Consider the following 17,031-nt stretch of genomic DNA (forward strand, 5'->3'; position numbering starts at 1 on the left):
TGACATCTTCATCATCTGGACCCATGGGAAGGAGACTCTGGAAAAATTCCACCACGATTTCAACAGCTTCCACCCCTCCATCAACCTCAGCCTGGACCAATCTACATGGGAGGTCCACTTCCTAGACACTACGGTGCAAATAATTGATGGTCACATTAACACCACCCTATACCGAAAACCTACCGACCGCTATGCCTATCTTCATGCCTCCAGCTTCCATCCTGGGCACACCACAAGATCCATTGTCTACAGCCAAGCACTGAGGTACAACCGCATCTGCTCTAACCCCACAGACAGAGACCAACACCTACAAAATCTCCACCAAGCATTCTCAAAACTACAGTACCCGCACGAGGAAATAAGGAGACAGATCAACAGAGCCAGACGTGTACCCAGAAGCCTCCTACTGCAAGACAAACCCAAGAAAGAAACCAACAGAACTCCACTGGCCATCACATACGGTCCCCAGCTAAAACCCTCCAGCGCATCATCAGGGATCTACAACCCATCCTGGAGAATGATCCCACACTTTCACAGGCCTTGGGTGGCAGGCCAGTCCTCGCCCACAGACAACCTGCCAACCTGAAGCATATTCTCACCAGTAACTGCACACCGCACCATAGTAACTCTAGCTCAGGAACCAACCCATGCAACAAACCTCGATGCCAACTCTGCCCACATATCTACACCAGCAACACCATCACAGGACCTAACCAGATCAGCCACACCATCACCAGTTCATTCACCTGCACGTCCACCAATGTAATATATGCCATCATATGCCAGCAATGCCCCTCTGCTATGTACATCGGCCAAACTGGACAGTCTCTAAGGAAAAGGATAAATGGACACAAATCAGATATTAGGAATGGCAATATACAAAAACCTGTAGGAGAACACTTCAACCTCCTGGCCACACAATAGCAGATCTTAAGGTGGCCATCCTGCAGCAAAAAAACTTCAGGACCAGACTTCAAAGAGAAACTGCTGAGCTCCAGTTCATCTGCAAATTTGACACCATCAGCTCAGGATTAAACAAAGACTGTGAATGGCTTGCCAATTACAGAACCAGTTTCTCCTCCCTTGGTTTTCACACCTCAACTGCTAGAACAGGGCCTCATCCTCCTTGATTGAACTAACCTCGTTATCTCTAGCTTGCTTCTTGCTTGCATATATAAACCTGCCCCTGGAAATTTCCACCACTTGCATCCGAAGAAGTGGGTATTCACCCACGAAAGCTCATGCTGCAAAACGTCTGTTAGTCTATAAGGTGCCACAGGATTCTTTGTTGCTTTTGCTGAGCTTCAGTTCATCTGCAAATTTGACACCATCAGCTCAGGATTAAACAAAGACTGTGAATGGCTTGCCAACTACAGAACCAGTTTCTCCTCCCTTGGTTTTCACACCTCAACTGCTAGAACAGGGCCTCATCCTCTCTCTATAAGGTGCCACAGGATTCTTTGCTGCTTTTACTCCAAAATGAGGACTCTACTCCTTAGGAACAATGGAACTGTTCACTCTTGTTATGAATCTGGTTTGTGCAGGAGACGGAATTTTCTTGGGATCTGGTTCCAGATTATGGAATAAACTAAGGACCATTCCAAATCTCATCTCCTTCCTCTCCAAGGCACGCTTCTTTGACCTGCCTTCTCTAAGATAAACACAGAGCAGCATGGACATATAATAATATTTCTATTTTAAAGCCTATCACCACAAAACACTAAACTGCACACACTAGTTGCCTCTTGGGGAGGGGATGACAAAAAAAAGAACCACACATTACAGACATCAGTCAAATTACTTAATGCACTACTGGAAAGCACTCATAGACTATGAAGAAGGAGTATAAGAATGGGGAATAGAAAGGAGAACAGAACATCCTGAGGGAAATAATTATCTCTCACCAACATTGCCTGGTAATATTATTTTATAGCACCCTCAAGTACAGATAAAAATGCCCACAGAGCTTACAATCTAGTTTCAGCTATGACATGATGAAAGTGAGTAACAAAACCATACATAGGCAATAGGAAGAAAGGACATGAGTTACACAATAAGGTTATATAGTTACTCAGTTAAAATAGTAGTGCGTTATGCAAAGTTGTTTTTTTAATTGGATATATAAACTAAATATCAGTGTTGACCCACCTCTTGTAATTATCAACTGTGTGCTGCAGCAACGCTGAACTGCAACATCACTGATAAGCTGGGCCCTACCAAATTCAGGGTCCATTTTGCTCAATTTCACAATCATATGATTTTTAAAATAATAAATTTCATGATTTCAGCTATTTAAATCTGAAATTTCATGGTGTTGGAATTATAGGCATCCTGACCCAAAAAGAGCTGTGGGGGGGATGTAAGGTTATTGTAGAGGGGTTGCAGTACTGCTATCCTTACTTCTTTGCTGCTGCTGGTGGCGGCACTGCCTTCAGAGCTTGGCAGCTGGAGAGCGGCAGCTGCTGGCCAGAAGCCCAAGTTTGAAGCCAGATCCACCGCCAGCAGCAGTGCAGAAGTAAAGATGGCATGGTATGGTATTACCACCTGTACTTCTGCGCTGCTGCCTGCACAGCTGGGCCCTCAGTCAGCAGCCACCACGCTCTGGCCGCCCAGCTCCAAAGGCAGCAATGGAAGTAAGGGTGGCATGGTATGCTATTGCCACCCTTATTTCTGCACTGCTGCTGGTGGGGCGCTGCCTTCAGAGGTGGGCGCCTGGCCAACAGCAGCCACTCTCCAACTGCCCAGCTCTGAAGACAGTGTGACCCCTCCCCCCCAAAAAATAACCTTGTGACCCCCCTGCAACTCCCTTTTGGGTCAGGAGCCCCACTTCGAGAAATGGTGGTCTCCCCCATGAAATCTGTATAGAATAGAATAAAAGCACACAAAAGACCAGATTTCACAGTCCATGACATGCTTTTCATGGCCGTGAATTTGGTAGGGCCTTACCAATAAGTGTGTCTTCCTTCCTCAAATGTCCTTTTTTGACATGTTTATTAAGAAGTCTAGATCTAGGTGTCCGTCCTGATCTTGCCTTCTCACTGGGACTTGTCTGCACACACAAGTTGCCTACATGAGAAAGCTGCCGCAGAATATCTTGAATTGACTCTGAAACAGATATAGTTGAACTGGTGCCAAAGACTGTGTGGACACTCTTATTCTGATATGAGTGACTCTATTTGGTCAATTTGACCAGAACTGAAATCAGCCATTCTTATTCTGAAATAAGAGTATCTACACAGTATCTTGTACAGGTTTAACTATATTGGCAAATTATACCAGTGGCAACTTTACTGCATAGACAAGCTCTAAAGGTGTTATGTTAAATTGATGCAACTCTGAGTGTAGACACTCTTGTGTTAGTTTAAACCTGCCTTACATTGGTTTAGCTTGCCTGATGTAAGATTGTCTGCATACAAAGTGCACTGGTTTCATTATACTGATTTAACATCACATTTTCAGTAAAACTGGTGCAAGTTTGTGTGCACCCAGGCATGAGACTATTACGGTACATCTACACTGAATAAAAGACCTGCAGAATGGACGCAGCTGGCCCGAGTCAGCTGACTCAGCCTCACAGGGCTCAGGCTGCAGAGCTAAAAATTGCAGTGCAGACATTTGGGTTCAGAGTGGAGCCTGAGCTCTAGGACCCTCCCCCCTCATGGGATCCCAGAGCTCGGGCTCTAGCCTGAGCCCCAATGTCACAGCAATGTTACAGCCCCACAGCCCGATCGGCCAAGATGTAGTTCTGTCTAAATTTACCACTGAAATCATATCTCTGCAACTGATGTCTCTCTTCATTCCCCTCCCCTTCCTGACACATTTTATATATTAATTAGTCTCTCATGTAACCATTTATATTGTAAACTCTTCCGGGCAGGGACTGTGACACTGGCAAACTAGATGCCAGCTCATGCCAACATCCCTGTGTCTAAACTGACAAATACACGGCTGGAACCAGGCTAGCTCACCTGTGTGTTGGCATTGTCAAAATAGGTATCAGAATTCTAAGAATGTGCTTACAACACCTTTTGAACACTTGTGAGTTGCTGCCAGCATTGCTCTCACTTGTAACATCTGTATCCCACACTGTGAGGTAACATCTGAGAGGATGCATTGTGAGCCTCTGTGATGTGTAAATCATCAGACAGGAGAGTGATGTTAATTAGGGTGATGGGTTGATCTTCAACAGAAAGTGCAATGTCCTCCCCAATGGGAAAGGTCCAATGACAGTAGAGGGACTATTGTGGGCATTAAAGATGTTTGTTGTTCTGCTCCCCCACTCAAGAAGATAAGCCATTCAAGTGGATTCCTCCCATCAGCTGAGTTTGCAACTTAGAGCTGTGATGTTGCACTCCATATGCTTTAATGAAAATATGCTAATGAGTGTGAATATAATGCAACTGGAATATGCTTCATGCAAAAGGTCTCTTGTAATGTATCATTACAAAGCTTATAATCTACTGAGTGTGATCAACCTATTTGTATAAATGTATCATTCTTGTATCTGAAACTAGAAATATGAAGTTAACTCTGAGGTCCTATTGTAATTATGCAAAGTGTGGGTCATTAATGGTGGTTTGGAATCTTGATGGCTCTCATTAACCAGGACAACTGACTGTAGATGGCTCTGTTTACTTGCAAGCCTTCCTGTGAGTCAGGCCGGAAGGATGAAGGCTTGGGGTCTCACAGGACATGTGACCATGTCACCTGGTACAGTAATCCATCTTAAACCTGATGTTTTTCCATTTAGAAGGAGGGGTGGGGACCCAGAGAGACAAAAGATTCCCGCCTTGTGCCAAAGCTATAAAAGGGGTTGTAACAGAATAAAGGGGGCTGCAGTCATGAGAAATCCCCTAGCTACCACCTGAGCTGGAACAAGGACTGCACCAGGGGAAAGGATGGATTCCAGTGCCAGGTGACATGGTCACATGTCCTGAGAGACCCCAAGCCTTCATCCTTCTGGCCTGACTCCCAGGAAGGCTTGCAAGTAAACATCTCTGAGGGTGAGATTTTATTTGTAATCAGTTTCTTAATGTATTAGGCTTAGACTTGCATGTTTTTGTTTTATTTTGCTTTGTAACTTACTTTGTTCTGTCTGTTATTACTTGGAACCACTTAAATCCTAGTTTTTATATTTAATAAAAATCACTTTTGCTTATTATTGAACCCAGAGTAAGTAATTAATTCCTAGGGGAGCAAACAGCTGTGCATCTCTCTCTATCAGTCTTATAGAGGGTGGACAATTTATGAGTTTACCCTGTATAAGCTTTATACGGATTTATTTGGGGTTTAGATCCCATTGGGACCTGGGTATCTGGGTGCTAGACACAGGAGCACTTGCTAAGCTGTTTTCAGTTAAGTCTGCAGTTTTGGGGGGGCAAGGTTCAGACCTGGGTCTGTGTTTGCAGCAGGCTAGCGTGTCTGGCTCAACAAGACAGGATACTGAAGTCCCAAGCTGGCAGGGAAAACGGGCTCAGAGGTAGTCTCAGCACATCAGGTGACAGTCCCAAGAGAGTCTCTGTGACTCAACCGACCAAAAGAGCACATGGCATAAAAGGGATATAAACCTCAAACAAATGGACTATGCTGCTTGGACTCTGTGGGGCAAGGTTTTTCCAGGCACTAGCAAGACATCCCCAGCTGCTTAGCCTGGGTTTATCCTAAAGGACATATAGAGCTTGCTGATTACGGAAGCTTCTAAAACCTTTTGAAACTTAAGATTAATACACAAATGAGTTACAGTGTTTACCGGCTTTAACTTTGTAAACAGTTCTCTGGTTTCCTTCTCATATTTAATAAATCTGTATATAAATTATTATAGGATTGGCTACAAGCATTGTCTTTGGTGTGAGATCTAAGATGCAACTGACCTGCGGTAAATTACTGGTCCTTTGGGACTGGGAGCAACCAGAATTTTACTGTAATTCTTGGTGTAAGGGACATCTCCCCTAAAGGTATGCTCACCGGGGTTGCAAAATAGATCAAACTACCAAGGGGACTGTCTCTGACTGAGAGGGGACATGAGAACAGTTTTCAAGTACATAAAAGGTTGTTAATCACTGAGGACAGGACAAGCAATGGGCTTAAATAGCAGCAAGGAAAGTTTAGGTTGGACATTAGGAAAAACTTCCTAACTGTCAGGGTGGTTAAGCGCTGGAATAAATTGCCCAGGGAGGTTGTGGAATCTCCATCATTGGAGGTTTTTTAGAGCAGATTAGACAAACACCTGTCAGGGATGGTCTAGATAATACTTAGTCCTGCCTCAGTTCAGGGGATTGGACTAGATGATCTCTTGAGGTTCTTTTTGTTCTATGATTGTAGCAAGGCCTTTTTCCTCAGAAGATTCCATACCTGGAACTGCCTGGATTCAAGGCATCCCAGACAGAAGTGAGGTCAACTTCAACAGTCCTCAAACCTGAGCCCTGCTATCCTGAGAGGACTCTCAAACTGATGAACAATGATAGAACAGCAAAGAGTCCTGTGGCACCTTATAGGGTATGTCTACACTACGGGATTATTCCGATTTTATAGAAACCGGTTTTTTAAAACAGATTGTATAAAGTCGAGTGCACGAGGCCACACTAAGCACATTAATTCGGTGGTGTGCGTCCATGTACCGAGGCTAGCGTCGATTTCCAGAGTGTTGCACTGTGGGTAGCTATCCCATAGTTCCCGCAGTCTCCCCCGCCCACTGGAATTCTGGGTTGAGATCACAATGCATGATGGAGCAAAAACAGTGTCGCGGGTGATTCTGGGTAAATGTCGTCACTCAATCCTTCCTCCGTGAAAGCAACGGCAGACGATCATTTAGTGCCCTTTTTCTCTGGATTGCCCTGGCAGATGCCATAGCATGGTAACCATGGAGCCCGTTTAGCCTTTTTCCCTGTCACCGTATGTGTACTGGATGCTGCTGACAGACGCGGTACTGCAGTACTACACAGCAGCATTCATTTGCCTTTGCAAGGTAGCAGAGACGATTACCATCCCTATTGTACCATCTGCTGCTTTGGAAATTGGCGATGACGGTTACCAGTCATATTGTACCGTCTGCTGCTGTCATGGGTGCTCCTGGCTGGCCTCGCTGAGGTCGGCCGGGGGCGTATGGACAAAAATGGGAATGACTTCCCAGGTCATTCCCTTCTTTATGTTTTGTCTAAAAATAGAGTCAGTCCTGCCTAGAATATGGGGCAAGTCTACTAGAGAACCAGAGAGCACAGCTGCTCGGGGTCAGAGCCCCAGATATCCCACAGAAATGACGAGCGGCATGCCATTCTAGGGGGTGCCCCTGCAACAACCCCACCCGTTGCTTCCCTCCTCCCACACCACACCTGGGCTACCATGGCAGTTATCCCCCCATTTGTGTGATGAAGTAATAAAGAATGCAGGAATAAGAAACACTGACTTTTTAGTGAGATAAAATGAGGGGGAGGCAGCCTCCAGCTGCTATGATATTCCAGGCAGGACATCTCCATTACTCATTAAAGGGTGGAGGGGGAGAGGAGCACAGCCTCCCGCTGCTATGATAGTCCAGAATCTCCATTAGACATGAAGGGAGGGGGGAGAGGAGCTCAGCCTCCAGCTGCTATGATGAGGACGGTTACCAGCCCTATTGCACCATCTGCCAGGACTGAATCTCCAGGACACAAAGCTTAAAGAAAGGAATGACCAGGAGTCATTCCCATTTTTGCCCAGGCGCCCCCGGCCAACCTCACCGAGGCCAGCCAGGAGCACTCACAGGATGATGACGAGGATGGCTATCAGTCATATTGTACTGTATCATCTGCCATCGGGGACGGGAGGGGATGCTGCTGTTTAGTGCTGCAGCACCCCATCTACCAGCAGCATCCAGTAGACATACGGTGACATTGAAAAGAGGCGAGAAACGATTTCTTTCCCTTTTCTTTGAGGGGGAGGAGGGGGGGTAAATTGACGCCATATTCCCTGAAACACTGGCAACAATGTTTTTGACCCTTCAGGCATTGGGAGCTCAGTCAAGAATGCAAATGCTTTTTGGAGACTGCAGGAACTGTGGGATAGCTCGAGTCCTCAGTCCTCCCTCCCTCCCTCCATGAGCGTCCATTTGATTCTTTGGCTTTCCATTACGCTTGTCACACAGCACTGTGTTGAGTCCCTGCTGTGGCCTCTGTCTATCATAGCCTGGAGATTTTTTCAAATGCTTTGGCATTTCGTCTTCTGGAACGGAGCTCTGATACAACAAATTTGTCTCCCCATACAGCAATCAGATCCAGTATCTCCCGTACGGTCCATGCTGGAGCTCTTTTTGGATTTGGGACTGCATGGCCACCCGTGCTGATCAGCGCTCCACGCTGGGGGGAACAGGAAATGAAATTCAAAAGTTCGCGGAGCTTTTCCTGTCTACCTGGCCAGTGCATCCGAGTTCAGATTGCTTTCCAGAGCGGTCAAAATGGTGCACTGTGGGATACCGCCCAGAGGCCAATACCATCGAATTGCGGCCACACTAATCCTAATCCAACATGGCAATACCGATTTCAGCGCTACTCCCCTCGTCAGGGAGGAGTACAGAAATTGGTTTTAAGAGCCCTTTATATCGATATAAGGGCTTCGTTGTGTGGACGGGTGCAGGGTTAAATAGGTTTAACGCCGCTAAATTTGGTATAAATGCGTAGTGTAGACCAGGCCATAGACTAACAGACGTATTGGAGCATGAGCTTTCGTGGGTGAATACCCACTTTGCCGGATGCATGTCACATGCATCCGACAAAGTGGGTATTCATCCAGGAAAGCTCATGCTCCAATACGTCTGTTAGTCTATAAAGTGCCACAGGTCTCTTTGCTGCTTTTACAGATCCAGACTAACACAGCTAACCCTCTGATAAATGATAGAACAGTGCTCAGAGAAGAAGGAGAGGTAGAAGGACCCCACAGAAGGAGGGCCAGTTGCACAAAACTGAAAACAATTATGAGCCAAATCAGCTGAAAGAAAGAGTTTAAACAGAAAAACATGAGTGACAATTTGGAACTGTTTAAAGAACATTTCATTAGATCCCCCTAAATCCACAATCCTACAATTGAGGAAGAAGGCTACGTGGTTTAAAAAATAATCTGACTAAGCAGGGAAATAAAAAAATATTTTTTTTAAAAACATAACAAATGGGGAAGGGGGAGGGGGAAATTGATAGTGATTAATACAAATCAGAAGCTAGGAAATGCAGAACGCCTGTAAAGGAATCCAAAGGATACAAGGAGAAATAAATGGCCAGCAGAGTTAAGGAAAATAAAAAGAAGTGTTTAAAGTATATTAGAAACAAAAGGAGTCCTAGCAATGGTACTGGTACATTACTAGATGGAAATGGTAGAATTGTCAATGATAATGCAGAAAAGGCAGAAGTGTTCCATAAACATTTCTGTTCCATATCTGGGGAAAAGCCACATGATGTATTCATATCATATAATGATAAAATACTTTCCATCCAGCAGCGACTCATGAGGATATTAAACAGCAACTACTGAAGCTAGATATTTTCTAAATAAGGAGATCCAGATAACTTGCATCCAAGCATTTTAAAAGGGCTGACCAATGAACCCTCTGGATTGTTAATGTTGATTTTCAATAAATTGTGAACACTGGGGAAGTTCCAGAGCACTAGGGGGAAAAAAATGTATGTTGTACCAATACTTAATAAAAGGGTTAATGGGATGACTGAGGTAATTATAAGCCTGTTGCCTGATGTCGATCCTGGGGGAAAATAATGGAACAACTGATACAGGACTTGATTAATAAAAAATTAAAGCAAGGTAAAATAATTTATGCTAATCTCAATAGGTTTATGAAAAATGGATCTTGTCAACCTAACTTGATTTTTTTTATGAGAATACAGTGTTTGGCTGAGAAAGCTAATACTGTTGATGTAATATACTTAGACTTCTGTAAGGCATTTGACTTGGTATCACACAACATTTTGATTAAGAAACTAGAACAATACAAATTCAACATGGCACATACTAAATTGATTAAAAACTGGCTGACTGATAGGTCTCAAAATGTAATTGTTAATAAGGAATCATTTGCAAGCAGGTGTGTTTCTAGGGGCATCCCACAGGGACCAGTTCTTGTCTGTATACAACAACATTTTTATCAATAACCTGAAAGAAACCATAAAATCATTAATAAGGTTTGCAGACGACACAAAGATTGGGGGAGTGGTAAATAAAGAAGAGGACAGGTCACTGATATAAAGTGATCTGGATTGCTTGGTAAGCTGGGCACAAGCAAACAATATATGTTTCAATAAGGCCAAATGTAAAGTCATTCATCTAGGAACACAGACTACAGAATGGGGGGAATCTACCCTGGGAAGCAGTGATCCTGGAAAAGAATTGGCGATCATGGTGGATTATGAGCTCCCAGTGTGGTGCCATGGCCAAAAGGGCTAATGTAATTTGTGGATGTATAAACAGGGAGTAGTGGGTAGGAGGAAGGACATGATTTTAACTCTCTCCATGGCACCTGTGAGACCAATAATGGAATACCATGCCCACCTCTGATGCCATATTTTTAAAAGGATGTTGAGAAATTGGAGAGGGTTCAGAAAAGAGCCACAAAAAATATCCATGGGCTGAGAAAATGCCCTACAGTGAGAGACTTAAAGATAGCTTATTAGCCTGTCAAAAAGAAGACAGAGGTGACTTGATTACTGTGTATAAGTACCTTCCTGGGGTGAAAATACTGGGTACTGAAGAGCTCTATGATCTAGCGGAAAAGGCAGAACAAGAACTAATGGATGGAAGCTGAAGCCAGACAAATTCAAATTAGAAGTTAGGCACAAACTGCTGGAACAAACTCCCAAGGGAAATGGTGGATTCTCCATCTCTTGATGTCTTCAGATTAACACTGGATGTGTTTCTTAAACATATTCTTTAGTCAAACACAAGTTATTGAGCTCAATAGGGGGTAACTGGATGAAATTTAATGGCCTCGGACATACAGAAGGTCAGACTAGTACAAGAACCAGGACACTCAGTTCCGAGGCATCCCAATCAGACCTCCACCTGTTCTGAGCCCTGCACTTGCATCAAGCCCCATAGAGCTTGGTTATTATAGAAGCTTCTATAACCTTTTGAAATTTAAGACTGTAACTAATTTTTATATCTATGTTTACCTCTTTTAACCCTGTAAATAATTCTCCAGTTCCCTTTTCCTATTTAATAAATCTGCATACAATTTATTACAGGACTGGCTACATGCGTTGTTTTTGGTGTGAGATCTAACGTGCAACTGACCTGGGGTAAGTGACTGGTCCTTTGGCACTGGGAGTAATCTGAATTTTGCTGTGATGGTTAGTGTAAGGGACATTTCTCCCAAAGGTAGGCTCACCTGGGTAGCGAGACAGATCACAGTACCCAAGGGGACTGTCTGCGAGTCCACATTAAGGCTGATGAGTTTACCCTTGATAATTGCTTAGTGAAATCGAAGTATAGCACTCACCAGCAGTTTGAGGTTTGTACCCTGTTTCCCCACAGTCAGCCCTGGGGTTGGTACTCACGCTCTTATCTCTCTGCAGAACAGCTTGACACACTCATTGGTTGGAAATCTGCCTAAGCCATGCAGCATACTCTGTACTAAAAGTAATACACTTCACACTATTATTTTAATATAGAAATAAGAGCATGACTAATCCTATCCCAGACCTGCACTAAAGGACACAACAAAGATGGGGAAAGAGTGAGAGCTCCATACTCACTACAGAAGCAGTGAGAAAAGTACTAGCTGGGACACGTGCTGCAGCTCCTTTCACACCTTCAGTATCAAACATCTGGATGTGCCAGGGACCATGCACCCAGCCCCAACAGTCACTGCTTTTGTGGAGGGTTCAACACACTGTCGGGGATGTATGTGCTTCTCACATAGGTGGGCAATTCCTGAAGGACTCAGAAGCCAGGATCCATCTAACCTATCCTGAGAATACTTCTGATCCCCATGACTGCCTCATCTAGAGAACCCTTGCCTGTCCTAAGTTTTCATCTAGCCTGACAATTCCAGGCCTCTGTATCTCCCAAAGACAGTCCTTTCCAGCTTAAGAAACCCAGGCTCCAACCCCCCCCCCCCCCCGAGAGAAACATAATAAAAACACATGATTGGGACTCTTTGCTAAGGGCCCCTGAAACTCAAAACCCAACTCCCACCTTTCCCCTAATGCCACTTGCTATCCTCTCAAGCAAACTACTACTCCCCAAAAATCCCACTGTATCCCCAAAGCAACCAGCTGCCCCCAACCCTCTTCTGCCATCCCCCATCTCTGGGGAAGCTAGTCTCACCTCCAGTGTCCGGATCATGGAAGTTGGGGTCCAGTCCCTTCTCCAGCAGTCTGCAGACCTTCTCCACATTTAGCATTTGCACGTACTCCATGAACTTCTTCAGATTTGCCTGCAGCCATGACATCCCAGGAAAATACACAACACACAATGTTAACACCCTGTTACTGAAGAAAAAAGCCACTGGGGGAAACACACCCTTCCTGGAGACCCAAGGTATACTGGAAACATCCACCAGAGCCAGTGGGGCACATATTCACTCCCAGCACCTTAAACCAGCCAGAAGGCGTACAGCAGATGAGCTACCAGGGACACAGTTCCTGCCCCAGAGACTGGGGACCGCTGAAGCATATCATGGAAGCCAGAGCCAGTGGGGCAAATAACTATCTCCCCCTGCCCTCCACCCAAGTCCCCAAGACACACCTCTACCCTCCCACTAGATATCTTCTATTCATATACACCATAAATTGAAACATATACAGTATATACAACTGTGACACAGACACTATAAACTGAAGTCTCAACAGTTATGTGATTTTTAGCAACAACTTCTCCAGCAAGACCACAAACTGCTTGAAACCTAAGGTGACATACCAGCTTCCTGTTAGGCAGCAAAGTCAAGCTGATGCGTGTAAAATGTATGGCGGATGGCTTTATTTGTATCTCTTGTTTACACTATGTTGTCCCCAGTCAACATTTCAAAGTGGTATAATCCATCTATCTGCCTCTTGAACTTAAAGCGCTTAAATTAGATGAGATCAGGCTCCTTGAACATTGACTCTTATTGTGAGTTTTAATAACTGGAGTCACTGTCGCTTTTACTCTCTACTTCGTAACTGTGCTTTTATTATTGATGTCACTTTCAGCCGTGGGCCTCCCAAACGGGGCCAGCAATTAGACCTGTTCTCAAGGGGGTTGTCTTTTCTCAGCTGCACACAGGCCCTCCTTTTAAGATTGTGGGTTTTTTCAATTATAATGTTTAGCAAATATATTTATTTAAGCAAATTCCACTCAAATGCGTAGGTTCCAGAAGTTGCTGATTTGAGGAGACAGCCCCAAGCAGATAGACAGCAGACCTACATGAGCACAACAGAGCTTGAACATACTCATTCCCCAAGGGGCTTTAGTTCAGCTTCCCAGATTTGTGTCACAGAAATTTCTTCCTCTGAGACGCGTGTTATCAAACCCTGCAATAGCCAGGTTTGATGGAAGTGTGCAAGGTCTTTGGGGCAGTGCCTACCACAAAAGAAATAATATTAATAATGATCTGGCTAGTATGAGTCTCAAAAACAAAACAAAACCTCTGTCTACAAGGTTCAAGGAAACCACCGCAGACTCTGCAAGCAAAGACCAAAAGAGCCCTCATGGCTCCACCAGCAATCAGCATCCAGCAGCACCCTCCTTGCTGGGAAGATGGTGGAGGGAAGTCAGCTGGCTACAGTCACCAATGCACTTGAAAGTGATCCAGTTGAAGTGAATCTGCACGGGGCTTTGAACTCAGTTTAAACCAGGATCATATGTGATTTAGCTAGTCAGTGCAGACAGGGCCAAAGGATATCAAAATATTTTTCTAAATCTATGCTGGCACCTAGAGCAAGCCCCTAAAACCAGCTGAGAACCAGCCCCAGTTCAGCATGAGAAATTAGAGTCCAGGAAAATGAGACCCTGGGAACGTAACATACATCCGTTGTTGCTCTCCTTCCCAACAGCCACCACAGCAAGTGCTACAGCTCTGAATCTGGAGTAACATTTAAATACCATTTATTCAATCAACCCCAGTGAAAGGCCAAGGAAGTGAAGACATACCGAGGAGTCAGTTTTACGAGACACCAAAACCTGAAGCTTGAAGAAATCGATGTGCAAGTTCAGTTGCAGCACATTCTGATACTCTGAGTGGCAGAGCAACAGAGAAGGGCCACAGACAAAGGCAGAGGAGAGGAATTCCTGGTTTATTAGAGAGTGCTGAACCTGAACCCTGATCACCTTACCTTCCAAGTCCAGGTCCCGCCCCAGCTTCCCTGCTTCACAAGAGGCCCCCCATTGAGACATTCTCTGATCATCAGCCAAGGAAAAGCAGCCTATGACAGCAGCTGAAATGAGCGCCAAATTAAGCCGAGTAACACAGCGGCTGGCTCACTAGGACATGAGAAGCAGCTCAGAAAGGAAAGAGGATCCAGGTCATTAGGACTGGATGGTGCTAGCAAAGCTTACCAGGATATCATGTTCCTGCGTACAAACAGTATGATAGAGTGAGCGCTGCTGGAGAAAAGGACATGGCACCAATTTCTGTATGCCCCAAACCTCCCTGCCTCCTAACTATGGTGAAACACCCCTCAAACTTCACCTGCTCCTTGACATCGGTGAACCATTCCCCAAACATCTCCTCACACCCCAACATCAGAAGATAAATAAACCCTCCCAAGCCCCTTCCCAAACATCTTCAGATATTTCCACACTGTTCAATATTCTTCCCACCCACAACTTATCCAAACTGTACTGATTTTACTCTGATCACCCAAGGTCCACACCCTCCAATTTCAATATATTTTAGTACCTTGCACCAGAACCATCTACCTCTTGTATACACAAATTTTCCTCTAAAGTTTCCCATTGCTGCTCACACTGGGAATGCCCCATAGGAGGAGCACTAGCATAGAAAAGATGCCAGCCATCACCAGTTTTCTTATCACCATGTCTCTAATCCTTCCCAAGGCAATTATAAATGACTTGGTGGTAAAAACAGTGGTGGCTGGCACACTGTCACATACACTAGTACTCCTACTGGTGCTTGCGTCCCTGGAGCTGAACTGGTGTTAGCAAGAGTGGGAAATCTGGGAGAAAAAATAATCAGTGTGGGCACAAGCAAAGGGTGTGCACACATGGTATGATTCCTCAGAAACCCAAAACTGCATTGGCCATTTTTCTGCCTCATCACACTGCAAACGTACTCTCCCCTTGTTGCCGAGGCTCTGTGGGCTTTTTCCACATGCATTAGCAATAGCTTGCACATTTCCAGGCTCCAATCAGACTTTCCTCTTTTACACTTCATTCCACAGGATGGCAGCACACACACAAAAACAGGACAACAACCCTCCCATTGGAAGCGAGTAATCTTCCTGCACAGCTGTCAAGAGGCTGCTTTGTACTCTTCCTGGAGTCTTTGAGAGGCGCTCTTGTAATCCCCACTATGCCTCTTTCCTCGCTAGTCCCAAACAGCTTGAGTCTGCTCTAGTTTCTCTTCCCAGGCAGACTTCATTCTTAAATATTAATGAGAATATGCCAGCTGCATGTTCTTTAATGTCTGGCAAAGGACCCCCAGACACCCTTCCAAAACCTTTCCCTCTGCTTTCTTCTCCCTCTCTCTTTCAACCTGCAACCCCATCCAGCTAAGCAGGCTGTCACTACAGACCAGGGCTGAAATCCTGCTGCACAGAAGTCCCATGGAAAGACAAAACTCCCATTCACTTTAGTGGGGAAAGATTTCACCCCAGGATTCTGCATGATGCAATGTCAAATGACAGTTTAATATTCACTTTCATCTTAAACAATGTTGATACACTAAAGACAAGGGTCTCGCTCCCACCAACTGACCGCAGCAGGATCCAGAACCCAGCACGCTAGTGCTGGATCCAGACTCCTGTGCTCTGAGCACAGCAGGATCGAGAGCCAAGCATGATAGTGCTGCATTCATGCACTTCCATCCATTCTCCTGTTCACAATCTAGACTCCAACAATTCCATCGTCCCTCTCACTCCCTTTGTCCCCTTATTCTGTTCCCCACTTCAACTAAACATAAGAAAGGCCGTACTGGGTCAGACCAAAGGTCCATCTAGCCCAGTATCTGTCTACCGCCAGTGGCCAATGCCAGGTGCCCCTGAGGGAGTGAACCTAACAGGCAATGATCAAGTGATCTCTCTCCTGCCATCCATCTCCATCCTCTGACGAACAGAGGCTAGGGACACCATTCTTACCCATCCTGGCTAATAGCCATTTATGGACTTAGCCACCATGAATTTATCCAGTCCCCTTTTAAACATTGTTATAGTCCTAGCCTTCACAACCTCCTCAGGTAAGGAGTTACACAAGTTGACTGTGCGCTGCGTGAAGAAGAACTTCCTTTTATTTGTTTGAAACCTGCTGCCTATTAATTTCATTTGGTGACCCCTAGTTCTTGTATTATGGGAATAAGTAAATAACTTTTCCTTATCCACTTTCTCAACATCACTCATGATTTTATATACCTCTATCATGTCCCCCCTTAGTCTTCTCTTTTCCAAACTGAAGAGTCCTAGCCTCTTTAATCTTTCCTCATATGGGACTCTCTCTAAACCCCTAATCATTTTAGTTGCTCTTTTCTGAAACTTTTCTAGTGCTAGAATATCTTTTTTGAGGTGAGGAGACCACATCTGTACACAGTATTCGAGATGTGGGCGTACCATGGATTTATATAAGGGCAATAATATATTCTCAGTCTTATTCTCTATCCCCTTTTTAATTATTCCTAACATCCTGTTTGCTTTTTTGACCACCTCTGCACACTGTGTGGACATCTTCAGAGAACTATCCACGATAACTCCAAGATCTTTTTCCTGACTCGTTGTAGCTAAATTTGCCCCCATCATGTTGTATGTATAGTTGGGGTTATTTTTTCCAATGTGCATTACCTTACATTTATCCACATTAAATTTCATTTGCCATTTTGTTGCCCAATCACTTAGTTTTGTGAGATCTTTTTGA

The 17,031-nt window shown here is 44.7% G+C and overlaps 1 protein-coding gene across 1 annotated transcript in view; it reads right to left on the reverse strand.

Moving 5' to 3' along the window:
• SHANK3 (SH3 and multiple ankyrin repeat domains 3) overlaps positions 1 to 17,031 on the reverse strand; it is a 653,367-nt gene that overhangs the window by 558,958 nt on the left and 77,378 nt on the right. The window contains exon 5 of the mRNA XM_039498975.1: positions 12,298 to 12,406. Within this exon, the coding sequence (XP_039354909.1) occupies positions 12,298 to 12,406 (109 nt within the window). The remainder of the gene's footprint in view (positions 1 to 12,297; positions 12,407 to 17,031) is intronic.

This window comes from Mauremys reevesii, linkage group 1 (assembly GCF_016161935.1).
Source record: "Mauremys reevesii isolate NIE-2019 linkage group 1, ASM1616193v1, whole genome shotgun sequence".
Lineage (NCBI taxonomy): Eukaryota > Metazoa > Chordata > Testudines > Geoemydidae > Mauremys > Mauremys reevesii.